The 27,399-nt window shown below is 39.7% G+C and overlaps 4 protein-coding genes across 4 annotated transcripts; all 4 read right to left on the minus strand.

Moving 5' to 3' along the window:
- Positions 1–8,366: 8,366 nt before the first annotated feature.
- apoc2 (apolipoprotein C-II) lies at positions 8,367–9,978 on the minus strand. Its single transcript, XM_010894142.5, has 4 exons — positions 9,858–9,978; positions 9,391–9,450; positions 9,106–9,280; positions 8,367–9,006 (listed from the first exon to the last, which is right to left on the minus strand). The coding sequence occupies exons 2-4, from the start codon at positions 9,434–9,436 to the stop codon at positions 8,919–8,921; spliced, it is 309 nt and encodes a 102-aa protein (XP_010892444.1). The 5' UTR covers positions 9,437–9,450; positions 9,858–9,978; the 3' UTR covers positions 8,367–8,918.
- A 7,197-nt stretch (positions 9,979–17,175) lies between these two features.
- On the minus strand, positions 17,176–19,587 carry apoa2 (apolipoprotein A-II). Its single transcript, XM_034288718.1, has 4 exons — positions 19,480–19,587; positions 19,180–19,224; positions 17,953–18,175; positions 17,176–17,702 (listed from the first exon to the last, which is right to left on the minus strand). The coding sequence occupies exons 2-4, from the start codon at positions 19,220–19,222 to the stop codon at positions 17,543–17,545; spliced, it is 426 nt and encodes a 141-aa protein (XP_034144609.1). The 5' UTR covers positions 19,223–19,224; positions 19,480–19,587; the 3' UTR covers positions 17,176–17,542.
- Positions 19,588–20,441: 854 nt separating this feature from the next.
- On the minus strand, positions 20,442–21,559 carry apoc4 (apolipoprotein C-IV). Its single transcript, XM_034289128.1, has 4 exons — positions 21,472–21,559; positions 21,147–21,192; positions 20,948–21,029; positions 20,442–20,825 (listed from the first exon to the last, which is right to left on the minus strand). The coding sequence occupies exons 2-4, from the start codon at positions 21,190–21,192 to the stop codon at positions 20,669–20,671; spliced, it is 285 nt and encodes a 94-aa protein (XP_034145019.1). The 5' UTR covers positions 21,472–21,559; the 3' UTR covers positions 20,442–20,668.
- Positions 21,560–24,742: 3,183 nt separating this feature from the next.
- apoc1 (apolipoprotein C-I) lies at positions 24,743–26,448 on the minus strand. The gene is made up of 4 exons (XM_010894141.5): positions 26,381–26,448; positions 25,556–25,622; positions 25,201–25,342; positions 24,743–25,077 (listed from the first exon to the last, which is right to left on the minus strand). The coding sequence occupies exons 2-4, from the start codon at positions 25,608–25,610 to the stop codon at positions 25,011–25,013; spliced, it is 264 nt and encodes an 87-aa protein (XP_010892443.1). The 5' UTR covers positions 25,611–25,622; positions 26,381–26,448; the 3' UTR covers positions 24,743–25,010.
- Between the last annotated feature and the right edge of the window lie 951 nt (positions 26,449–27,399).

Below are 27,399 nucleotides of genomic sequence, written 5' to 3' on the forward strand. Positions count from 1 at the left end.
CACGGCAGGTGTCTGGAGAGCTATTCCACACACAAACACACATATACACACACCAGAGGGTACCAGAGGGATGTTGACTATACATTTGTTCAGACATGGACAGTGATATTGTACGTAGGCAAACCAAATGTCTGCCATTCCCAGAGGCTTGTTCCAGCTTTGAGCTGTTAGGAGAGGCTTGTTCCAGCTTTGAGCTGTAAGGAGAGGCTTGTTCCAGCTTTGAGCTGTAAGGAGAGACTTGTTCCAGCTTTGAGCTGTAAGGAGAGGCTTGTTCCACCTTTGAGCTGTAAGGAGAGGGTTCTGAGCCCTTGGCTTCACTCTGCTGAAGCCAAGGGCTCAAATTGAATCCATAGTATGGTCCTTTGAAGAAATAATTATTTGGATGTTTTTGACATTCGTGTCTTAAAGCATAGTTGAGAAACAAGTCAACAAAGTCTTTACACTATCCAGGCCTCTATAAGACTATAGCTTTACATGATGTGTAAGCATGATGTTTAACAGTACACTTAAACATTTGCTGAATTGAAACAGTTTTTTTTCCACATTCCTGTTTGTATTTAAATAGCAATAAATTAATATTAACCACATATTACACATTATCAAAATACCTATCATGTTAAAAATGATTATAACATACTGCTGTTTGCTTTGTAGCATTTACAAAAAAGTGTTGAAGGCCTGTTCAATGCCATAATGTCAAAATCCCCCAAACCATTTTCTGTTCTGGTTTGATGTGGAATCACTCTTGGTTGCCTAACTGCTAGCTCTCACCTTATACTATCCATGTAAAACAATCCGAGGGAGATCGACGGACACCCACACAAGTGGATTTTAGGTACTGCTACTTGTCAGGTATGAGTAGTGAGGCTCCGTGGCTGTCCTGCTACTTGCCTTATCTGGCCTGTCTGTGTTATCTGATGCAGGGTCTCTGGCCTCATCTCTCTGGCTCTGCGGAGCCTCACACCAAAACTGCAGTTAGTCTGGGCACAACCACAGTGTTTATCTACTGTACATTCTTAAGTCTTCTCCCCTGTCACAGCCTGTCGCCCCCCCGTACTGACCTGCCATGCATCAGTTCGCACTGCAGATACACACACACACACTCTATACTAAACACGGGCAGCTTTCAGTGTGAGGTAGTGTCAGGGTGATGTTTATGTTGGCTGAAGTGATGTTTGTGTTGCAGTAAAGTTGCTGTCTGCTCAGGTCTGTTTTACCAACCGCTCCATGGAGCCATGGTTCATTGTTGTGCTTGTGTTCAGATGCTCGCAGCAGCACCTGTTGGTTTAGCTCATGTTGTTGTGTTCCGTTATATAGGTGCCCATCTGTGTGTGCCTCCTATTGCTTCCCCATTGCATTCCTATGAGCTGTAGACACTACTGACTGTAGACCCACAGCACATTAAGACGTCACCTTGTGCAGAATGTGTGTGGACATGCCTGCACCTTCATGACCTGTCAACACACGTAACTCATGAACACACTACACACCTCTGTCCCTCTCATACACACACTACACACCTCTGTCCCTCTCATACACACACACTACACACCTCTGTCCCTCTCATATACAAACACTACACACATCTGTCCCTCTCATATACACACACTACACACATCTGTCCCTCTCATACACACACACAACACGCCTCTGTCCCTCATAATCACACTACACCTCTCCCTCTCTCATCCCCTTTGGGTGTATCTGTGATATTTGCAGACTTGGGCACGCAAACACACACACACACACACACACACTCAAGACCCTACCTTCTCTGGGGACCTGGTATGTTTTGGTATGTACCATGATAAATAACCTGGTATGTTCTGATATGTTCCATTATAACTAACTTGGTATGTTCTGTAATGTACCATGATGAATAACTTGGTATGTACCAGGATAAATAACCTGGTATGTTCTGATATGTTCCATTATAACTAACCTGGTATGTTCTGGTATGTACCATGATGAATAACTTGGTATGTTCTGATATGTTCCATTATAACTAACCTGGTATGTTCTGGTATGTACCATGATGAATAACTTGGTATGTACCAGGATAAATAACCTGGTATGTTCTGGTAAATACCATGATGAATAACCTGGTACTGAATGTTCTGGAATGCCTAAAATGTCTTCCAACTCTTTCAGGGGAGGGTGGGAAAACAAACAAGTAAATAATGGGGGGAAGTCTGTAGCCCCTAGACCGGGTGGGACTGGATAGCCAAACAGGAGCCTGAGGGGAGGAGGCCTTTTTACAACATAACAAAAAAGGAATATTGTAAAGTGTGTAACCTAGGCAACAGTGAGGGGTTTGTGTTGATATCAGTGTGGGATGGTTGTAGGACTGCAGGAAGGGAAAGTCTCCACATGGGGTTTAGCCTTTGTACTGGTTGTGTCTCTCTCTCCCTGAAAGCTCTATTATCACAAATATGTCTGTCTCACAACTAGTCTGTAGCTAACATTCCACAGCTTGTATTCCCTGTAATTGGCACAAAACCTGAATTACTGAGGCTACCAAACCGGTGGCATCCATGCTAATGCATTATCACAGGCAACATGATGTTTCTCTTCTACACAAACACGTTCAAGCATGCAGATAGAACGTAGACACCTGTGCTCACACATACGCAGTCACACACACAGGTTACACTACAAATCAGTTGACACAAATGCATTACTGCTGAATTCCCGAATCTAACTACACAAACACACATCAATACAAAAGCATTACTGAACACAAACAGTAACGTGCCGTCTATTTCTCTCCCTTTCTCTATCTCTGTCACACACACACAAACACACTCACGCGTGCTACATCACACGCATACACAGAAACATGCACATGCACACACTTTTCTCTAGATGCACCCACTTAGTGTTCTCCATCATTCACTCTGATTAAAAGTGGGTGGAGGGGCCAGGAGCACTCTGGAAGCATGATGAAGAGAGTGAGAGAATAGAGAGGCTTTTAATCAGAGTTCATTTGCTTTGTTAATTCCCCCATTAGATGTAAGCTATTATCCCTCCAACACACTCCCCCTCTGTTTGCTGTTAGCTATTAGGCTGGTGTCATTAGAGCACTTGATAGTAATTTTCTCCCCTGATGAGCCCCATGTCTATACTAGGTGAGGTGGACAGATTGAGTTGTTCATCTTTGTTGTTTCCCATGCATTAGTTAAGGCTTGACAAAGACAGTAAGTAAAGAAAGAAGGATTCAGTTAATAAGTGGACGTGTACGTTCAAAATGACATTATCTTTTCTACAATTACATTATACCGGGTAGTTTGAATTCTGAATGCTGATTTGGTCCATGTTATATGAGAACTAAATAGAACTAAAACAAAACTTTGTGACACGTGGTGGATGACAAAAGCCCTTAGCCATGGTATATTGGCTATTTACCACGCCTTATTGCCCATTTACAACGCATTATCGCCCATTTACCACGCCTTATCGCCGATTACCATGCCTTATCGGCCATTTACCATGCCTTATTGCCTATTTACCACGCCTTACCACCAATTACCACCCCTTATTGCCATTTACCATGCCTTATCACCCATTTACCACGCCTTACACAGACACACTGGTTTCAGTTAATAGTTGGGTGTACCGAGTCAATATGACATATTGTTCGTTTTTTCAAATTGCTGTTTGAGTGTTTTTGTATATTGTTAACGTGCCCCCAAATCAACTACATTTCTCTTGCAATTAAATTCAATGTCAATATGCCTTTTTGACATGGGAATAATTTTTTTACATGTGACAAGCGATGGTCAAATGGAAAGTACATTACTTGCTTCCTGTTTGTGCAGAAATGTGCTGCTTGCTTTTAGCAACGTGCATGTACCAAACTCGCTAAAAGTGGCAGTTATTTAGCCTCTCTTAAATACCCCAAACTTTTCTCCAGAAAAATGCAATATCTACTGGCCAATCTCAGATCTTCCATTCCTCTCAAAATCTTTTGAAAAATTTGTATCCCAGCAGCTCACCGCCTATCTAAATGCAATATTTATGAAATGCGGTCTTAGAACCAGTCATAGTACTGAGACTGTACTCTGGTATACACTTTTAATGTTGTCAGACCAAGGCTCTGTCTGTCCTTATGCTTCTTCACCCTAGTGCTGCTTTTGAAATGTATTGATCTCTACATTCTTTTGAAGAGATTGGCAACCCATATTGGTTCACGTGGACAAGTTCTTGCCTAGTTTAGATCTAATCTAACAAAAATATATCAGTTTGTAACTGTATATGGTCTGTCCTCTTATGTACACTTTTATGTTCTTCATGGCTCCCTCTTGGTGATGTGATCCAGAAACATAATGTACATTTTCTATGCTAAGAATATGGCACACAACTGTACATTTCAAAGAAACATGGCCCTCAATTGCTTCCTCTGGAAGTTTATGTTTTAGACATAAGGATGGATAACAGAAAATGTTGTACAAATATTTTGCTGAGCTTTTCTTCATTTTCATTGAATTGAAAAAAAGAAAACACAAATCCAAATGGCTATTGGAATATTGGCAACAACAAATTATTACATTACTCCAGTATTAGCCTCTCTAACCTAGCTTCCTGTTATGGCTATGGCTGATTTTAAGGTTTTGCTTCTAAAATAATACACAGACTTACTCCTACTTATCACTCTGAGACTCGGCCCTGTCTCAGGGTGGTTTGTAGGCGGTTGATGTCCCTTTGGTTGTCTGGAGCTTGGCAAAGTGTGTCGAGCTGCTTTTAGTCTGGTTTGGCCCTGTTCATAACACTGGTTATGTTTACAATGTTGTTTATTCACTTTTTATCATGGCAACAGTAACAATTCTTGCTCCGCATGTCTTCCTCAAACAGCTGTATATAAAGAATGAAGTCATTATTATAACACATAATAATGTATATGTATTCCTCATATTAATTGTCCACCTTATCGTCACGGTAAATCTCTCAGGTTAGTTAATGTAGGCATATTCATGTTGTTGTATGTAAATGATATGAGTAAGCACAGAGATGAATAAATACGATTTATGATGGAGGGAGGGAAGGAAACGAGGGGTGGATGAGAGGAAGAGTGGGCAGATGGACATAAACAGATGGACAAAGTACAATGCACAGCTAGCAAAGTACGTAATGGAACATATTTCTGTTGATTTATCTAAGCATATAATGAACTGCATGGCGTTATGAGAGTGGAGAAAATGGACCAAGAGACACCAGAAATACAGAAAGTCAGAGAGTCGTGAAAGGCAGACCTAGTGGAAAGACGGCAGGAGGGGAAGGGCGTGGTGGGGCAAAGCAGGGGGGGCTCAGAAAAGGGGAATGAGGGGGAAATGAGCAGGGGGAGAAGGGAAACAGGAGGGTTAAAAAACAGATGGTGATGTGACTCCAGTGTTAGCCTGAGTGTCAGTGGGCACAGCTGTCAGTCACACTGTGTGAGGGTCTCTCTTGCTGGAGGTCTATACAGTAGGGCTTTATTGGCAAACACAACATATATACAGTAGGGTTTTATTGGCAAACACAACATCTATACAGTAGGGCTTTATTGGCAAACACAACATCTATACAGTAGGGCTTTATTGGCAAACACAACATCTATACAGTAGGGCTTTATTGGCAAACACAACATCTATACAGTAGGGCTTTATTGGCAAACACAACATCTATACAGTGGGGCTTTATTGGCAAACACAACATCTATACAGTAGGGCTTTATTGGCAAACACAACATCTATACAGTGGGGCTTTATTGGCAAATACAACATCTATACAGTAGGGCTTTATTGGCAAATACAACATCTATACAGTAGGGCTTTATTGGCAAATACAACATCTATACAGTAGGGCTTTATTGGCAAATACAACATCTATATAGTAGGGCTTTATTGGCAAATACAACATCTATATAGTAGGGCTTTATTGGCAAACACAACATCTATACATTAGGGCTTTATTGGCAAACACAACATCTATACAGTAGGGCTTTATTGGCAAACACAACATCTATACAGTAGGGCTTTATTGGCAAACACAACATCTATACAGTAGGGCTTTATTGGCAAACGCAACATCTGTTTACATTGCCAAAGGAAATGGAAAAGCAAAAAAATAAAATACTTGAACCATCACAATGTTCAGCTTTTCTTGGTCAGGGTGTCTGCCACTGTGTACTCTGTATAGGGTTCGTTGAATAACTAATCGCAAATAGTAATATCTCTCTATACTCTCTGGTCTTTTTTTGATTGCATGGCGCCTAACATCCAAAATTAAGCATTGGGATTTTATTAGGATTCTTATTAGCTGCTGTGGAAAGCAGCAGCATCTCTGCCTTGGCTCCATTCAAAAGGTAGAACATCACAAAATACCAAATATAAATGTGCAGATATGAGAGTAATAAATAAAGATACTAGATCTATCCATTACATTCAAGTCTGGTATTTGATTCAATCTTGAACAAACATGTTAATTACAGTTATAGGGAAACGCACCACAACAGAGGACATGCAAATATCCTTATAAACTAATCACATGTGCTTGGTAACCACTTTTTCTGTTTCTGTTTACTACAGCATATTTTTTATCATGCTCTGTTCACTGTAGTTCTTTTTTTTTTATTTTAACCACAGTCTATGTTTCAGTTTTAAGATGTAATGTATCTAACAACAGAAAAGTAACATTTTTTGAGACCACTGCAAATTAAACGCTTCTGTTCCTCACTCAAAACATTCCTTTTCAACTTTTTTGGAAAGGAAAGAAAAAGGTGCAGTGGTCTCTTAATTTTTTTCCGGAGCTGTATGTGTCTGTCAGAGCTATATGTTCGCTGATGAAATAGGAATTTTTGGAATTTTTAACACCTCTGATGTTAATGATACAATATTTGAAAAGTTGTTGCTTTGTAAGGTAAGGTTTGCATAAATATGAAAGCTCACTATATTTTGTTGGCATGTCATGCCTAAGTCCGCCCACTTCATTAGTGAAGTAGTCATTAAAATAATTGGCCACATCATGAGGTTTTGTGATGAATGAGCCATCTGCTTCAACATAAGATCGAGAAACTGATGTTTCTACCCATTATTTTATTCACAGTTCTCAAAGCCTCAAATAATAGATCTTAGTTTCATAGTGTATTTTTTCTCTCTCTGGTATTACCTTTTTTGTTGCATAATATATGATTTGTACTATGTTAAATAATAGAATTGAATTGAAATGATTTGCAGGAAATGTGTCGATTTCCCCTCCACCAAAGACGCTGAAGGAATTCATATTGTACCTTTGGCTTTGAAAGCCAAATCAGAAAATGATGAAGGATCATTCCACAGGATTTTCCCTTTCAGATAATGTGACTGAAATTATCAATCAGATAATGTACTTGTCATTAATTTTACTTTCAATCAGTTCCTGTGTCTGCACCGTAGTGATTTCATCCTGTGTGTTCCCCTGGTGAAGTACTTTGAGTACCCAGAAAAGCGCTACATACATTTTAATAATTATATTTTAGCCTTTGCTTTCCGCAAACGCACAGGGAACTATGGGTAACAGGATGTAACAATAACACTCTGACAACTGACTCAATAGTGTTCAGCTTAGGTCTACCAACCAATAGTCTACCATGTGTGTTGTGTACCCAAGCACTTTACATTTTCAATTAATGTGAGGTTGAGGTTACTTTCACCAGTATATTTTCGTTTTTTTGTTCATCAGTCTATCATGCAGCAAATTTTTTTATCGTTGCATGCTTATGAATGTGTTCTTCTATATATATGAATATGCATCTTCTATATAGGAGTCCCCACAACATTTTTGTATGATATGTTATACAATTTCATCGTTTTTCGCCTTGCCCATTCATTAATCCTCAAACTCTGCTACTACTACTGCACAATTTAAATTGATGCAAGCTAATGCTATGAATACTGCACTCTCCATTTCACACTGTTTGCATCCTTATCTTTATTCACACTACAACCTATATCAATACTGTCTTCTTATTACTAGTGTTTTAGTTGTGATTTTTAATAACTTATTAATTGTATTGTTGTTGCACAATCAAGGAAACAGCAAGTACGCATTTAGTTGAATGGTCCATACCCTTATAAATTCTGTTCATATTACCATCAAATGGTATAACTTTGTACTTGTTTTTATTAGTAGTCTATATTGCCATCTGCTGGCCATCAAAATAACTATGTAACACAGAAATGACCTGGAAGGATGGGCTGGTGGAATAATTACATACAAGGCATTAGCCATTATATTGCTAGTAACTAGTTTTGCAGCAAGCGCCAATATCAAATGTTTCCTGCCTCACTAGCTGCTTGCCAGTTAACCAGTAAATGTGATGTAGAAATAAATAAGTTAAGAAACATTTACGGTTAGCTCGTTTTCTACAAATGAATGTTTTTATTTAATTATGTGTTGACATTAAATAATAGTAATTACACACAATACACAGTACCCTATGTTTCTAAAGAATGAAATCTGAGTAATTTCACCACTAGATGGCACTATAATTTAGCATTCAGTGCATCTGTCCTGATTTCCTGTGGTGAAACAGGGTGCTTCCATTCTTATTGGCAAGGTGCTGTGAGCTGTCTGAGGATACTCAAAAATCCACATTTCAAGTTCCAAAGTTCCACTTGAGTTGAGTTTATAGTCCACTAATGTTGTTATACAAATTTCTAGAATTCCCAGCAGGACTCAGAAAGGGTGGGTAGGGGCACTGAGTACGATGAAGTAGTGCATACAAGAACTGTGGAACAGCTGGATGTGATTGACCAGATCAGGAAGAGACTTCACTGTGAGTAGGAGGTCAGAGCTGACCCCGGGCTTCAGGATGGCAGAGTAAGGGACCACATCCGCGACGATCTAACTCATCAAGGGACTATGGGGAAGTTGGGGACCCAAAGAGAAGCTAGGAAGGATCTTTACTGTGGGTAAAATAAGTGGTAGACCTGGTCCTGAAAGATGCCAGCGTAGGTGCCCACTACAGTGGTGGTGTCAGCGTAGGCATTCCTGAGGGACACACAGACACATCAACAATGCATACTTGTCAGCCTGCTATGTTGACCAGCTGTTAATGTGTGTGTGTGTGTGTGTGTGTGTGTATCTTACTTGGCTTTCTCCTCCAGCTTCAGGTCCTTAATGACTTCAAGCCAGCCTGCGGCTTTGTTAATAGAGGTTTCGTAGTATTGCTTGACCACGCTGTTCAGCTTCCCCAATGTTCCTTGCTCAGCAACCTCCAAGTCCCCTTCTTCAGCATCCCTGGGTAGACGGAAGCCGTGAGCACCTGCAAGGAAATGGAGTAAGTTAAGACGGTCAAAGTGTGCATCAAAATAATTTAGCTGGCTCAAAATTACACCAGTTAGCCAGCTTCTCATTATCAGGTTGTATACTCACTGAGACTCAATGTTACGAACATAGTGATGACCAAAAGCTTATTCATGATGTCACTCAGATCTGGGAAAGCAAAGAAATGGGTGAGGTACAGACAAACCATGCATACATTTGTCCACTAGGAGGCAAGAAAAGATTAGTATTTTTCAGGTGCCTCTATGTTAATCTTTGTCATATCTAGATCTTTGACTCATCTCTTTAATCCTGTCTTAAACATGCTTCTAATGACTATGGTAAGGCTTTTTTGAGGTTAACAGTGTTTTTGTTGACATGGTTTCTATTCCATAATGACCTCATCATTGTGGAACAAAATCATATTTTGTCTAGTGTCTCTTTTCAATTTGAACCCTTCTCAATTCCCTCTACTTTAACCTTTCCTGCGAGCCTTTGCTGTAATGGAAGTAGTTGCTCTAGAAAGAGGTGTTTGCCTTTTCTCTGTCTGTGAACCATATGAAAATATCTGTACTCACTGTTTCTCCTCTTCTTACTGGGTGGCAGGAATAAATAGTAAGCAACAGGTGAAAGGCACCAGTGTGCTAGCCTGTATATATATGAGTGGAGATGTGTTGACTTGTCATTCTCTGAGCCAAAGTGCACTCTGAGATAAACACTCACTGTTCAAGTGTTTGTATAAGTGTGTGTTTGTGTGTATGTGTGTGTGTGTGTGTGTGTGTGTGTGTGTGTGAGAGAGAGAGAGAGGGAGAGAGAGAGGGAGAGAAAGGTAAAGAGAGACAGAGACAGAAAGAGACAAAGGCAAAGAGAGAAAGAGAGAAACATTGAGTGGGAATGTGACAGAGAGTGAGAGAGGTAAAAGAAACTGTGACAGAGTGAGGCAGAGAATGAGAGAGGAAAATAAAAGCAGAGAGACAAAGAGAAAGACAGAGATAGAGAGAGAATGAGAGACAGACGGCGAAAGAGAGAGAAAGAGACAGACAGAAAAGTGCGGGGTTGAACAGGGTCAAAGATGGAGATGTTCAATGTTTGTTCAGTGTGGCGTAATCCCAAAGGTGCGTTTAAATGCAACAGGAAAAGTCCTCCAACTTGCTGATCGGTTTTGACTGGTGTCTGATTTATTGACCTTATATTTACCTCAGTAAAGCATTGGTTTCCGTTGTGTTCACATTACAATCCTGTCAAGACAACCAGGATTCCAAAACACACACCTTCTTACGTAAGCCAGCATGTCCTCATAAGAAGTCCTAAGTCTAGATCAGCATCGACACGTCAGCCTGGCTTCTGCACGTCAGCAGGGATCACTGCAGCCAAGTGGAGCTGATAAACTGGGACAAGATTCAACGAGTGGTGCTGGTAGACTATCAGGCAATGGCCCCACAATATTTGTATTTTTTTTTAAATGTATTGATTCTGCTTAAAACCACCAGAAAAGGGGTGTGTGGATTTTCATAAAGCAGTGTATTAGGCTACAGTTGTATAGTATCTTTTTATTCAAAGGTCAGTCAGTTTATTAAATGTTATGTGGTATAATGATGTAGTAGTTATTGTGTGAGGCTGTGATTTACATTAAAATATGTTAGACATGCAACCCTGACAATGTTCCAGACCTTTAGAAGATAGCTGTATAGATTTAAACATATAATACATGACATTACACCACGTTGTCTGATAATATTACACATTTCTGAAGTTTGATGTATGAGTCATTTCAGTCCAGCACCATTAGGTGGCACTATAATTCCCAATGCACTGAGTGCATTTCTTGTTGCTGGGTATGGTGCTGTGTGCATTCCAAGTTCCAAAGTTCTGCTTGTTTTGAGTTCAGCACTGGCTGTCTGTGTTGTAGAATGCTTTGGAAGACTGTCCAAATATAGTGACTAGATGGGTGTAGAGTACATAGAGTATGCGGACATCCCAGATGTTGAGTTTGATGATGCTGATCAGAGACTACTGGAAGCCAGAGTAGTGACCCACAGCTTGGATGGTCTAACTTATCAAGTGACACAGAGAGGCTACGAAGGATTTTCATTCACTTTCTTCATTTCAGTCAAGTGAAGTCACTTCTATTTGGTTTATCCCTCTTTATTTTCAAGTACTACAGCATCATGTTAACTACACTTAACAGAAATTGTATTGCAATATTTTAAGTGTTAGTCCCATGTTTCTGAAATAAAAGTATTTTATTTAAGGATAGTGATCATATGAAGCCATTTATTATCACATAGTTGTTTGGCTCCTTTTTAAATCCTAATGATAACATAAATCACCCAAATGGCCCTGATCAAAAGTGAACATACCCTTGAATGTTTTGCCTTGTCACAGACACACAAGGTGACACACACAGGTGAAAATGGCAATTAAAGGTGAATTTCCCACACCTGTGGCTTTTTAAATTGCAATTAGTGTCTGTGTATAAATAGTCAATGAGTTTGTCAGCTCTCACATGGATGGACAGAGCAGGCTAGATACTGAGCCATGGGGAGCAGAAAAGAACTGTCAAAAGACCTGTGTAACAAGGTCATGGAACTTTATAAAGATGGAAAAGATATAAAAACATATCCAAAGCCTTGCAAATGCCAGTCATGGTTCAATCACTTATTAAGAAATGGAAAATTCAGGCATCTCTTGATACCAAGCCAAGGTCAGGTAGACCAAGAAAGATTTCAGTCAAAACTGACAGAAGAATTGTTGGGGAGACAAAGAAAAGGTGACTTGAGGAGACATACAGGCTGCTCTGGAAAAAGACAGTGTGGTTGTTTCAAGGAGCACAATACAACTATACTGTTGCATGGTCGAGTTGCCAGAAAGAAGCCTTTACTGCGCCAATACCACAAAAAAGCCTGGTTACAATATGCCCGACAACACCTTGACATGCCTCTCAGCCTCTGGCAGACAGTAATCTGGAGTGACAAGACTAAAATAGAGTTTTTACTATAAGCTTTACGTTTGGAGATGGATGAACAAAATACCAACCCCACTGTGAAGCATGGTGGTAGCTCACTGATGTTTGGGGGGGTGTGAGTTCTAAAGGCACAGGAAATCTTGTGAAAATTGATGGGTAGATGAATGCAGCATGTTTTCAGAAAATACTGGGAGGCAATTTTTTATTCTTCTGCATGAAAGCTGCGCATGGGACGCTCTGGGACTTTCCAGCATGACAATGACCCTAAGCACAAGGCCGAGTTGACCCTCCAGTGGTTACAGCAGAAAAAGGTGAAGGTTCTGGAGTGGCCATCACAGTCTCCTGACCTTAATATCATCAAGCCACTCTGGGGAGATCTCAAAACGTGCGGTTCATGCAAGACGACCAAAGACTTTGCATGACCTGGAGGCATTTTGCCAAGATGATTGGGCAGCTATACCACCTGCAAGAATTTGGGGCCTCATAGACAACTATTACAAAAGACTGCACGCTGTCATTGATGCTAAAGGGGGCAATACACAGTATTAAGAACTAAGGGTATGCAGACTTTTACATTTTTACTTTGTTGACATATTTTGTTTTGTGATTCAATCAATCAATCAAGTGTATTTATAAGTGTATTTATAAAGCCCTTTTTAAAACAGCAACTTGGAACCCCCCCGTCTCAGTTCCAAGTTGTTACGCTGCTATATTATTGTGCTGGGGGATATGAGGAATGCACTTTCTAACTTTTCTCAGTCTCCTCCAGTTTAAAATTTTAGGAGGAGATGAGGTCCTGGTCCACACCTGTTTATAATTAGCTGTAGAGATTAGTTTTTAGTAGACACTTGAAAGTTTGCACTGAGTTGCATTTCTAACCTTAATTGGCAGATCATTCCACAGTAGTGGAGCTCTATGAGAAAAGGCCCTGCCGCCAGCTGTTTGTTTAGAAATTCTAGGTACAATTAAAAGGCCTGCATCTTGCGATCGTAGGTTACATGTAGGTATGTATGGCAGGATCATTTCAGCAAGGTAAGTAGGAGCAAGTCCATGTATTGAGCCCTAACCCTAACAGTCAACCAGTGTAAGGACGCTAGGACAGGAGTAATGTGTTCAAATCTTTTTGTTCTAGTTAGGATTCTAGCAGCCGTGTGCAGCGCTAATTTAAGTTTATTTATTAATTTGTCTGGATAACCAGAGAGAAGAGCATTGCAGTAATCTAGTCTAGAAGTAACGAAAGCTTGGATAAATTTTTCTGCATCAGTTTTTGCTAGAAAGTTTCTAATTTTTGCAATGTTTCGAAGATGAAAATAAGCAACTCTTGAGACATATTTTATATGTTCTTCAAAGAAGAGGTCAGGGTCAAGGGTAACGCCAAGGTTTTTTACAGTTTTTTGGGATACGACCATGCAGCCGTCGAGGTTCACAGTGAGATCTGCTAACAACGCTATTTGTTTCTTGGGTCCTAAAACGAGCATTTCTGTTTTCCTTGAGTTTAAGAGCAAGAAATTCTCTGTCATCCACTTCCTAATATCTGAAACGTATGCTTCCAAAGTAGCTAATTTAGGGGCTTCTCCATGCTTCATTGAAATATATAACTGTGTGTCATCAGCGTAACAGTGAAAGTTTACATTGTGATTTCGGATTACATCAACCAGAGGGAGCATATATAGTGAGAACAATAATGGGCCCAGAACCGAGCCTTGAGGAACACCAAAGCATACCTTTGACTTGTTAGAGGATATGCCATCCACACTAACAAACTGATATCTTTCAGATGAATAAGATTTAAACCAGGCTAGAACATGTGCACGTAGCCCAATATGGGTTTCCAGTCTCTCTAAGAGAAGGGAGTGATCAATAGTGTCAAAAGCAGCACTAAGATCAAGAAGCAACAGGACAGATGCGGAACCTTTGTCCGAGGCCATTAGAAGGTCATTTGTTACCTTCACAAGTGCAGTCTCAGTACTATGATGGGATCTGAAACCGGACTGGAGCATTTCATAAATGTTATTTGTCTTTAGGAAGGCATTCAGTTGTTGGGAAACACATTTTTCTAAGATTTTTGAGAGGAACGGGAGGTTCGATATTGGCCTATAATTGTTTAATATGTCGGGATCCAGATTAGATTTTTTTAGAAGAGGCTTCATTTCCGTTATTTTTAGTGAGTTTGGCTACACATCCGGAGGAAAGGGAGCAATTTATTATGTTCAGAATTGGCTGACCTAGCACAGGAAATAGCTCCTTAAGTAATTTTGTTGGAATCGGGTCTAGCTGACAGTTTGTGGGTTTAGAACTCATTACAAATTTAGTAAATGTGTCGAGCGATACGGTATCAAAAAATTCAAGTGTCCCCATTGTCACCTGGTCAGGGAGGTTCAGGACATTTTTAGGACAACTGAGATTTTGAGGACCATAACTATTTTAGTCAGTTATTTGTTTTCTAATGGTGATGATCTTTTCAATCAATTAGTTAATGTATTCATTAGAACTAAAGTGAAGACCCACTTCACTTGCTAAGCTTTGCTTTTTTGTTAACTTTGCAACTGTATCAAAGATACATTTTTGATTGTTTTTGTTCACCTCAATCAGGTTGGAGAAATAAGCTGATCGAGCAGACGTGAGTGATTTTCGGTATTGTAGTGTACTGTCTATCCAGGCTAGTCTAAATACTTCCAACTTGGTGGAGTACTTCCAACTTGGTGGAGCGCCACTTTCGCTCCAATTTTCTGGAGGCTTGCTTAAGTGCTCTAGTATTGTCTGTGTACAAGGGAGCAAGTTTCCTGTTGCATATTTCTTGTTGCGCATTTACACAAACTGGATGACTCTGGACAGGGACAGCAACGGGTTCCCCAAGCCAGGTACTCCGCAGATGTGGACCTGGACCTCATGCCCTCCTAAGTTCAAAACGTGAGGAGACTGGGAAAATTCAGAAAATGCATTCCTCATATCAACAAGGATTTACAGTGGAGAAGGAGAACTTAGTGAAGAAGGAGAACTGACCCTACTCCCCCAGCATAATAATATAGCAGCATAAGACCTTGGAACTGAGACAGTGGGGTCCGGCGACACTATGACCCTATCTGGGGGAGGCCCTGGACAGGGCCCAACAGGCAGGAAATCAATCCACCCACATTGACAAGCATCAACCAAAGGGACACCCACCAACCGCAACCACCCTGAAGGAGGGCCGAGTATTGTTTGTTCCATTCTGTTATAACCTACAGTTGAAGGTTATCCCAAAATAAATAAAATACGTGTTTTGCCTGCTCACTCATGTTTTCTTTACAAATGGTACATATATTACCAATTCTCCAAGGGTATGCAAACTTTTGAGCACAACTGTATTTATATCCCTGTTAGTGAGAATTTCTTCTTTGCCGAGATCACCGATCCAGCTGACAGGTGTGGCACGACCTTTTCTGGTTTGTCACATAATATAATGCCACAGATGTCTCCAGATTTAAGTGACTGAGCAATAGGCATACTGCTTTCAGGAATGTCCCCCAGAGCTGTTCCTTTAGATTTCATGTTAATTTCTCTTCCTTCAGTGTAGTTTTAGAGAATTTGCCATTGCATTTTACTGGCCTCATCATAACCAAAGAACACATGTAACTGTACCTGCCCAGGACCTCCGCAACTGGCTTCTTCACCCGCCCAGGACTTCACCCGCCCAGGACTTCACTCGCCCAGGACTTCACTCGCCCAGGACTTCACCCGCCCAGGACTTCACCCGCCCAGGACTTCATCCGCCCAGGACTTCACCCGCCCACTTCCGTTGTTAAACTGTGACCAACAGATGGATATCTGTATCCACTCTAATATGAAAGCCATAGATTAGTTCCTATTTAAATTATTTTCAGTTGATTGTTGCATCTATATTTTTATTCTATCTATGGTCTATCTACATTTATTAGAAAAACTAAGTAGGCCTACATCCCATTAAAGTTTGAGTGGATTTGTTATCTTTACTTCAAAACTACTGACAGATAAATGTAATCTAATTTATCAAATGACACTAAAAGATTATACTTTGCAATCACTTGTTTCATAAAAATCTACAGAAATGCAATTTCATAGTGCAGAAAAAGCACACCCCTAGCTTCAGTAACTGATTCAATGGCTGTTTTTGCCCCTTTTGGCTGAAAAAACATGAAGCCGTTTCTTATAACTATCTGCATGGGCTAGCTAGGTTTGTTCAGTCTCTCATGCACTTCAACATTATTAATGGCAATAGATTCCTGAAAGAAGGACCTCAAAGAAGTCTTTTGACCTTGTCATGATATGTTACCACACATCATATACTTAAGACTCAAACCAGACCAATTTTCTAATCTTTATGGAACCTCCCAAGTAACTCTGTAATGATTTTGGAATAATTTGCACCTGTTTTGGTCAAGGTGATTCTAATTTCAGCAATTGTATGTGATTAAGGTGGGGTGTAATAACTTTATCAGCACAAGGAACTAGCATTTCAGTTTATTTTAGTTTCATAAATGTTTTCAAAGTTTTCAATTGGGTTAGCCTTATCAAGAACCTGACATTATCTCCCCATGCTGTACAGTAGGAAAAAAGTGTTTTGAGATTGTGTGGGTAACGAGCAAGGGTCATTGTACTGGCCAGTGATCTGTAATGAAACCAAGCCTGTAGCATGTAGACATTCCTCAGAGCAGGATGGACTGGAACACCTGAATGCAAGGCCTCTGGATGTAGGCGTGTTAGGGTGCTGCCAACCCCCAGACGAGATCCTTAAAGTCACTTTGTTCTCCGTATTCTCTGCTACTGATTTGCTTCATTCGTGAGTGAAACTGCTAGAACACTAGTTTGATTGTGGTTGGATTTTAGCTCAGATACCCATGGGTCCAAATATGTAAAATATATAAACGATTGCTTAGATAATGTCTAACAAACACTTCAATTAAACCCAACCATCAGTGGAGAATTTCCACTTGAGATCTTTATTGAACAAATACACACATTAACTTCTGTTAGAATATCAGACATATAGTTAAATACATGCACAGTGGCAAGCTCTTGTAAGATCTTGTCTGCTTATCTAACTAACATGCTTTGACCATTGTTTCCCATGATTAGAAACATCTAGGGAAGTGTTGACATCAGAAAACTTAAAGGGATATGTTTCACATTGGGCATTGCTCCACTCAGTCACCATCAGGTGTTTCCCCTTTTTTAATTTTTTTACCATTTAATACATGCATCAGGGATAGGAGAGCCAGGCTCTGCGTGGAAAGGTACAACCATGTGGGGTGGTCCAGTGCAATGGAGGCTGTCCAGGGATCAGTTCTCGGCAGGCAGGATCTGGTCAAGGTAGACCTTGATGCCTTTGATGGCCTCGTCCAGGTAGGTGCCAACGTGGGGACGCAGGTACTCACCATACAGACCCAGGCCGGCCGAACGGGCCTTGTCCACCAGGGGCCCTGCCTCCTGCACCAGACCCCTGGACAACACGCACAGGCACAGAAGAGGATGTCAGAGATGTAAAACATTACTCTTTTCACTGGTTGATGTTTAGAGGTAATACGTTAACAGGTTTGAAGGACCAAAATGTAATAAGCATATGAAGGGCTATTTCAAAGTTACGTACAGACTGACATAAAAACGAATGTCGACTTTGATCAGAAAGTCTGACTGACCGACCAACTCAAATCAGGGTCTGAAATGTCTGCAAGATTGGGGGACAGACTCACATTCCGATCTTGACGGCGCTCTGGAATTTGGGGTCTTCCTGAATCTTCTCCATGTGGTCCTTGGCAGCCTGAGTCTGTTGTAGGTTCTCAGTCAAAGGCCCCACGGCAGCCTGAATCTTGCTGTAGGCGTTTATAAGCCTTTTGTAGAACACAGACTTCATGCCCTCATACTTTTCCACCAGCTCCTTATCGGGCTCTGGTACCTGACACAGGCACACAGAGACTGGGGAAGGGAGAAAGGAAATGTCATTTGTTAATCTATTGCAATTGCTTGACTTGTTTGTCGCAGTGGATTTGGATGCCCAATCTATCTTCAAAGGAACACTGACATTTGAGATGACCTTTGACCTTGGATGGTTGATATTGCCTTCTTGCTTTGCAAGCCAACTCTATGTTTCCATAAGAATTTAATTTCACGCAGACTTTTTTCACACATCTATTTATACATGGCAGCCAAAGCATTAATTAAATTTAGCATATATGTCTACAACATGTTTTGGCCAAAAACATATTGTTAATTGGCTTGGTAGGGCATACATGTATGTTACTGTCATGTTGACTCTATGTCACTAACATGTTCACAGATATTTTGGTAGAGAGTTATTATCACAGCACTTCAAGGCAGGCTGTGTACACGTTTCGGTGTTCTTATGATGAAATAATCTCTTGTGGACAGATTTTGCTTCCAGTTGGCAAACAGAATTATGTGGCAGTGAGTTGCAGTAATTCCTGGAGCAGTTTTTTTCAGTTGTGTGCAGATAATAAACATGGTGAAAAAGCAGAAAGGCTAGGATTTTGCTGAGGGTTTTGTTTTGCAAGATATAGAGGACATACAGTAACTGGTACAGAAGTCATTCCAGCACGGACATTGCTTTTCAAATCCCCCAGTAATGTAATCACTACACCCCATGCAGGTCATCAGAACAATTAGCCAATTGTTCTGATGACCACTTCATGTAGTCAACATGTGGATGTCAGTGGTTCTACCAATCCTGACACAGACCCCATAACGGCATGAATAAACACATCTCTATCCATCTCCCTGATTGAATCCTGATTGTTGAAGCATGATCATGTTTTAAGTACATATTTATTTGTTCTCTCAAGTAGTATTTTGTATGCATGGTTTCTGATCTGATGATGTTACAGAATTGTACAGATGTAATTTCTGGTAGAGGAGCTCCTAATGTGAGTTTGGCAGGGTTATGACGCAGATGCAGGTCTTACCTTGGAGTGCAAGCACCAATGCTAATGCCAATTTTCCGTTCATCTCTAAAAGAAAAAACGACAGGATTTTATAGTCATTATTTAGTATATATTATAGGCAATGCCACTATTTGTTTGGCTGGAAAGATCAAGTAGCAATGAACTATTTGTGCTCTAAAATTATACACAATAGTAGGTGCATTTTAAAATACTTGAAACAATACCATAATAAGTTTAGAAATTAATAAAACTTAAAAAAAAAAAATGGACAATTGGAAACGAATTGTATCTGAATTGAGAAAATAGAGCAGAAAAGATTACCTGCTGTGGAAGTGGGTGTACAGATCCCAGTGAAATGAATCTCCTCTGATGGCTAAGTTGTCTGTAACGCAGTCTGGACAAGTGGACACCATGATATAGAGAGGAGTGCAAACAAACGTCATCTATCTCACACACGTGCACGTACATACACATGTGCATATGCACACTCACACACACAGAAATACACACACACCCACACCAGAACCCACTGCACCTATGGGACCAAACAACTGCACATTTGTACACCTACACAAAGTCCACTGAACGTGGTTCCGCAAATGTAAACAGTGTGTGCTAATACCACATGCCAGATAATGCAATGCATTCACATTACTTTCATTCAGAAATATGTTTATGCTGAAATGCACTCTTTACTTTGAAAACCCAAGATTTTCCCCACAAATGTTTGTGCATGAAAAAGATTTTGGCTTGAATGCATGTTTCACCCATCAATAATTGATAAACTCAATTCACAAAAATAAATTAACCACAATGTACCAAAACAATTTCACAACAACCTGTTTATTCCATGTAGTATGATTTACAATTTTTATTAAATCCCATTTACTCAAGGAGAGATTTTGACTAGAACATTGCCCTGAATGTGTCTTGACTGTGTTCCAGGATCGATGTCTGCAGTCCACAGAGAGCAGAGACAAATAGCCTTCAGGTCACACAACCCACACATCTCCCCTTCAGCCAGACCTGCTGAACCTTGTATCTCATCTGTCAATTCTCCACTTGATAAGCCTAGGATTTCAGAACACTCTGTAGATATTACTCCCATTGCTGATGTCATGGTCTGTGTCTGTCCCTCGGTCTGACCTTTCATGTTTTCTTTTTCTCCATTCTACAATCTGCTCTCTGTCTCTGCTTTTTACTTCATTCAACTCACTGATTGATGGATGGAAGCTGGAAAGACATGGTCAAATGTGAATGTATAAGAAGGTACAACACCAGAGTGCAGTAAGGGAGTTTCTCTTTATTTATTTATTTGGTTTGCTTCACTAGTTTACAATAGTTCACAACCACATATTTCTAATGCATCATCTTTATATCTTATTTCCTCCTTTTAATCCCAAGTGCACATGACTGTAGAATGCATCCTACTCTAGCCTTTCCATAATGTATTTAGCACTAAGTTTTGTTTTTGTCTGCTTTTTTCATGTGCCATTAGTTGGGTCTGTACTCAAGTGAACTGGGCTTTGACTTGTTTCCAGAAGGAACTGGTTGAGGCTGAGGCCCAATCCGTGTAGTTACCGGCTAACAGTTTCACGTGTTCCTCGTAGAATGCACCTGCCAAGCCCAGTACCACTTCAATTTTGTGGGCTTCAGCTTTGGCAGTCCTGTTAGACAAACCGAGATGGGTAAATAGACACACACACAGAAAGGCAGCCGTTGAAAGCAGGAATTAATAAGTGTCTTATTGGCAGCATATCTGAGACACATGGTTTGTGGCTGTATATACCTGTATATATCACCTGCCTGCTGCAGCCAGCCCTCTGACTCCTCTGACTCCTCTGACTCCTGGGCCACTATGGGCACACATGCTATGGAGAGTGGAGTGTGGGGTCAATATTAGTAGGTTGGAACCCACATTCAGACACAGCAGTAACATATACTACCAGTCCATGTCAAAAGTGCAAAAAGGATGATCGTATTCAAACCTCGAATGAGCAAGAGAAGGGCAACAAGAATCTGTTTTCTCTGCATCTGTCACAGGAACCGAATGAGAAAATACACTTATCGACTGTTTAAGAGATAAGGCAATTACATTTTATTCAATGACCAGTACATTTTACTTTTCATCACACCCTCAATGTCATACATTCTAATACATTCAAAACATATCAGTCAAATAATATCACTTGTGTTTTGGTAGTGCATTTCTGTAATCCACTGTATCACTCCTAACAGCTGGTTTAAAAACAGACTTCAGATTGAAAACTACATTTAAAAGAACTGAAATACCGTTTTAAAATACAATTTTACCTTTGTGTTTGTTCACAGTATCGACGATCCGTTTGGTGAAATCAAGTGACTATATTTGAATTACGGAGCTCTTACATGGGTTATTGGGTTTTATGGTTTCAGTATTTATTTTTTTGGTGACCTCTGACCACTCCTCTGTCTTTGAATGCAAAATGGTGGCCTGACTGGGTTGGCATAACTAGTTCAGTAGTTGAATAAAACTATATTTCTGAGTATTCTTTATCCTGAGCGTATTATTTATCAGCTAGAGTATCACACATTTGACCAAAAGAAACATTAACATCAAGCAATATATTTATAAGGATTTGGTTTGTCCTTGTTTGGGCCAAAAGGTTTCATTTTCATCTTAAAACCTTTAATTTCAGCATTGCCTATAGCTGTCAAAGGCACTTTGATGAAGATGATACTATTGGCTGTTAGGTTTTCAGAACAGCAGAATAGAATCCCTAACCACATCAAATGAATTACAAATGAATAATAAATCTCCTTTGAATATTGAATAATAGAACTGGTACACCATCAGAAATCAAATTGTAAACTGTTTGTTGATATGGTTAAGGCTACGTGATTGGATATATTTGGAGCAATTGGTTCTTAGGGGTGATGTGCTCTGCAGTTCTTTAGTTTCAGGGAATATACTGATGTAGTAATACATGCTGATAAAACAAACGTTTTCTGACTGTTTATCTTCTACAGATACCTGTGTTACATCTCAACCTCCTCTCCTGTGAAGAGACAGCCAAATACTTGGTTGTTCTTCAAAAGACGAGAGAAACACCATCCTTTCAAGGTGCCATGTAGCTCTGTTGGATGAACATCCCTCTGCTGATTTACTTAAATGGTCGTGTAAAAAAAGCCCCTCTTTTGTGACACACTTTTCTGTCTCCTAGACCCCATCAAACCACTTTACCCCCTGACCTTTGACCTCTAGTGAAAGACACCAACATATTTTAGTAAACAGGTACATCACGTTAATGATTAACTCAGGATAAACAGTGACTTTAGCCAGGGCCTTGTGAAATGGAGGACAAGCAGCCATGCTATGCTGGAAGTTGCCCTTTGGTATCAACTATTGACATAGATAGACAGATCAAAATCTCATATAAAACACACCTACTAGTTAATCCAGCAGGATGGATCATAGACTGGGATTTGTCTTTCTATTAGCAAAGCTATGGGTATGCAGACTGATACAGTGGATATAAAAAGTCTACACACCCCTGTTAAAATGCCAGGTTCTTGTGATGTAAAAGAATGAGACAAAGATAAATCATGTCAGAACCTTTTCCACCTTTAATGTGACCTATAACGTGAACAATTCAATTGAAAAACAAACAGAAATCTATGAGGGGGAAAAAAACAAAATAAAAAACTCTGGTTATAACCTGGTTGCATAAGTGTGTACACCCTTAAAATATTACTTTGTTGAAGCACCTTTTCATTTTATTACAGCACTCAGTTTTTTGGGTAGGAGTCTATTAGCATGGCACATTTTGACGTGGCAATATTTGCCCACTCTTCTTTGCAAAAAGTGCACCAAATCTGACAGATTGCGAGGCCATCTCCTATGCACAGCCCTGTTCAGATCACCCCACAGATGTTCAATTGGATTCAGGTCTGTGCTCTGGCTGGGCAATTCCAAAACGTTAATCTTCTTCTGGTGAAGCCATGCTTTTGTTGATTTGGATGTGTGTGAAAGGTAAACTTCATCTTCAGCTTTCTAACAGACGCCTGAAGGTTTTGTGCCTCAATTGCCTGGTATTTGGAACTGTTCATAATTCCCTCCACCCTGACTAAGGCCCTGGTTCCAGCTGAAGAAAAAAATCCCCAAAGCATGATGCTGCCACCACCATGCTTCACTGTGGGTATGGTGTTCTTTTGGTGATGTACAGCATTGTTTTTGCCCCAAACAAAGCATTGATTTTGCAAACTTCAGGTGGATTTGGATGTTGTTGGTTTTTAAGAAAAGGCTTCTGTTTTGCCCCCCTACCTCATAGCCCATTCATAGGAAGAATACGGGAGATTATTGTCACATGTAACACACAGCCAGTACTTGCCAGAAATTCTTGCAGTTCCTTTAATGTTGCTGTACGCCTCTTGGAAGCCTCCCTGACCAGTTTTCTTCACGTCTGTTAATCAATATTGGAGGAATGTCTACTTCTTGGTTATGTCTCTGTTGTGCCATATTTTCTCCACTTGAAGATGACTGTCTTCACTGTGTTCCATGGTATATCTAATGCTTTGGGAATTATTTTGTGCCCTTCTCCTGACTGATACCTTTCAACAATGAGATCCCTCTGATGCTTTGGAAGCTCTCTGCAGACCATGGCCTTTGCTCTGAGATGCAAGTAAGAAAATGTCAGGAAAATCCTATTAGAACAGCTGAACTTTATTTGTGATTAATCAGAGTCACTTTATATGATGGCAGGTGTGTAATGACTATTTAACATTAGTTTGAATGAGATTGGTTATTTCTGAACACAGCCACATACCCAGTTATTTGAGGGTGTGCACACTTATGCAACCAGGTTATTGTAAGGTTTTTATTTTTAATTTTTCCCCCTTGAAGTTTTCAGTTTGTTTGAATTGAATTATTCACATTATAGGTCACATAAAAAGTTGAAAAGGTTCTGACATTATTTATCTTTCTCTTACATCACAAAAACCTGGCATTTTAACAGGGGTGTGTAGACTTTTTATATCCACTGTACATGATATCTCGGGTAATAGTTACTGTATTGCATAACATAGTGTTCATTGTTAAGGAGAGCTCAAAAACAATTTAAACATTGACACTATAGTTGCTATCTTGTTTTAGGGGAAGAAACTCTCATCGCAGGAATGTATACAACCAAAATGCTGAATGAAATGGAGTGACTCCTACTGCTGAATCTCAGACAAAGAATTATCTGGACAGAATGTACTTTTCAGTCTTCAGACAGAATGTATAATATATTTCAGTTAAAATACATAGATCCTTTCAATGGTCACCACATTATTGCATTGTTAACCCATATAATGTAAGGGTCAGCTGATACATCTAAAATCCTCCAATCATCCCACAATGCATTGTAAACAATAAAAAGGAATTGTATGGTCTTTGTGCAATCATTTTTAATACAGATTTTTCATACGGTTAGTATTATGTGTGCAGATTTTATGTGCGCATATCTGATCCTAGATATTAGTTGAACTTTTAACTTCTCCCGTGCATAGATTAATTGAAATATGAATAAGTTGACTTCTCACCATATATAAACAAAACACATCATTGTATTATCACAAATGTATCTTTATTGTTCATTTGTGTTCCATTTGACCGTTGGCATTGTTTTTATAGCAAAACACATTAATAAGACTTTAGTCTCTTCATAAAGGATGAATGTAACTGTTGATTGTTGACACAACACACCCGTCAGCACAATGGCAACCATGTTACCAGACAAGACGAAGCAAAAAGGGTGACAGGAGAGTTCTCTGGGTCAGATCCAAGGCCAGGCAGGCGGGAAGGCAGGTTCAGTCAGAGGTGAACAGGCTTACTACTGCTTTTGGAAAGTCTCATCCATCTTGGTCTTTAACTTATCAAACTGCTCAGTGAACCAGGTCCTGGAGAAAAGGATGTTTCCACAGTTAAATCCCATTAATCTTTGATTATTGCAGTGTATACATTTAGACCTCCAAACAATGTAAATCATTGTGTTATGTTTTCGAGTGAGTTTGTGTGTTTACCTGGTTTTGGTGACAAACTCACTGTCCCCAACCTTGTCCACCACGTCCTTGGTTTTAACGGATATGCCATCAGTAAACTCCTTCAGCTTAGCACCAAACTCAGTGAAATGGTCTTCAATGGACTTCTCTGCTTCCTGAGCGTCTGTCGAGAAAAGGTGTGGGTTAGATTTATTCAGAAAGGGTCAGGAAAATGGAGAAGAGGGTTTACGTTTTATGAAGAAAAAGAATGGCAAAGAACGAGAGTGTATGGTTCGGCTGATCCCTGGGAGTAACAGGGAGGAAAATGAAGAAGCAAATGGAACAACACAATGTGATTTAGTATATTATGTGCTGCCTCATTGAGGTGCCTTCTTACCTGTGTGAGCAGCAAACACAAGCATTAACACGGCAATGGCAATGGACAGTTTCATCTTGAATGTTGACTGCAGAAGGAACATGTTACAATTATTATTAGCAATGTGCCTTTCATATCATTACAGTAAAAAAAAGATTATGCGACTAGTTATGAGAGAGCAGAACAAACATACTATACTTTCTACTTTCTATGAATTATCAAAATTTTTGTAGATTTGACCAACAGAAGTAATTTGACATAGAGAAGCAAAGGACAACATACTTTTAAAGTTTTTTTAGCTCAGGTATTTGAACCAGCCATCGTAAATCTGATGCTGTTATGTACTACTTACAGCTGTTTTTGAAACTGTTGGTTAAAATTTCTACATAGTGAAATTCTGTTAGTAAACAAAACTGATTTTGTACATTAGTATTTATTTCAACAGGGAAGTCATGCTGAAAAATTATCTTTTACAGGTGAGCCCTGCAAGCAAACAAATTCATTTTTGTAGTAAGTTAGTCAGGTCTTACAAAATATATAATGGGTTTTATGTAGGGCACCGAAAAAGACTGAATGTCTCTTGCTTAGGACTAAACCAACTGTAGATGTCGCCATAACACCAAATACAGATTTCAAAGGCCAGACTAGTTTAAGTTAGGATAGAAAATGAATTACTTCATTGTCTGCATCGTCTTTTATTTTTAGTAAATTAATGGGTTGAACTGATTCACAAACATTGCAGATAAACTGGTCAATTTGTTTAATTTGTTAAAAGCAAAAACATTGATAGACAGACATGGAAAGAAAACTGTCTTCCAGAAATTGTGAAATGTAGCTTAATCTTACCTGTTTTCCCGTCTCAGAGAGAAAATAAATGCAATGTGTTTCAGAGTCTGCAACAGTCCCTCTTTATAGCCAGTGCCCAGCATGCTGACGTAATCACCAGTCACCACTTTTGGCCGATGATGACCCCGCACCATGAACTGTGCACTAATCACAGCCTACCCCCCACTGCCTTGCCCAGATTAACCAACACTCCCCCACCTCCTCTTTGTCCGGCCCAGCTGATCTACGGCCTATGTCCTGCTTTGTTTTCATCACATATTAAATCATACAACATTGAGGGAATAGATTAACCAACATTGAGGGAATCTTCCACCTTTCCATCTTTTTCTTCTCCTGCCTTATGTTTTACCATGTTATATTCATTGGCCTTAGAAGTAAATGGTTGTGCATTAGAAATGCCCTATTTTAGATAATAGTCCTCTGGTTGATATGACAGTGTTGACCTGGCCACATCCATACCTAGCATCGGAATGCTGAATGCACAGAGAAAAATAAATAAAGAGGTAATCAAAATAGGCTATTGATATATTCTGCATTGGCATCACTAAACACCATTAGATTTACTCTGGTACTCAGTGCATATTTGTCTCCAATCCAGTCCATCCGATGAGTCTTTAAAAGGGCAGTCTCCAGTAGTTTGGCATTCTGTTATAAGTCTCTCTTTCCACAATTATGACATTTGCCATTCCATGATAAACAGATGTCAGATGTCAGGCAACATAAAAAAAAAATCACTTCTAACCCTCTAATTTACATTAATTGCCCTTAACACTTTTACAGACAGATCTCTGTTGTTTAATTGCTATCAGGAAAAAGGAACAGATCATGTACAATATCTGTCTACTGTTATGTAAATCTGATTCTGTACAGTGCTTCTGCATGCTGTGTCCAACAGAGAGAAGCTGGACAAATGTTTCTGCCCTGGAATTGTGTTCAGGAAACCTTTAAGTCTGTTATGTTTCATACTTGAATTGCATGTTTGTGTGCAGTTTTCTGTTGTTAAATTAATATCTTTACAC

This window comes from Esox lucius, chromosome 20 (genome assembly GCF_011004845.1).
Source record: "Esox lucius isolate fEsoLuc1 chromosome 20, fEsoLuc1.pri, whole genome shotgun sequence".
NCBI classification, from domain to species: domain Eukaryota; kingdom Metazoa; phylum Chordata; class Actinopteri; order Esociformes; family Esocidae; genus Esox; species Esox lucius.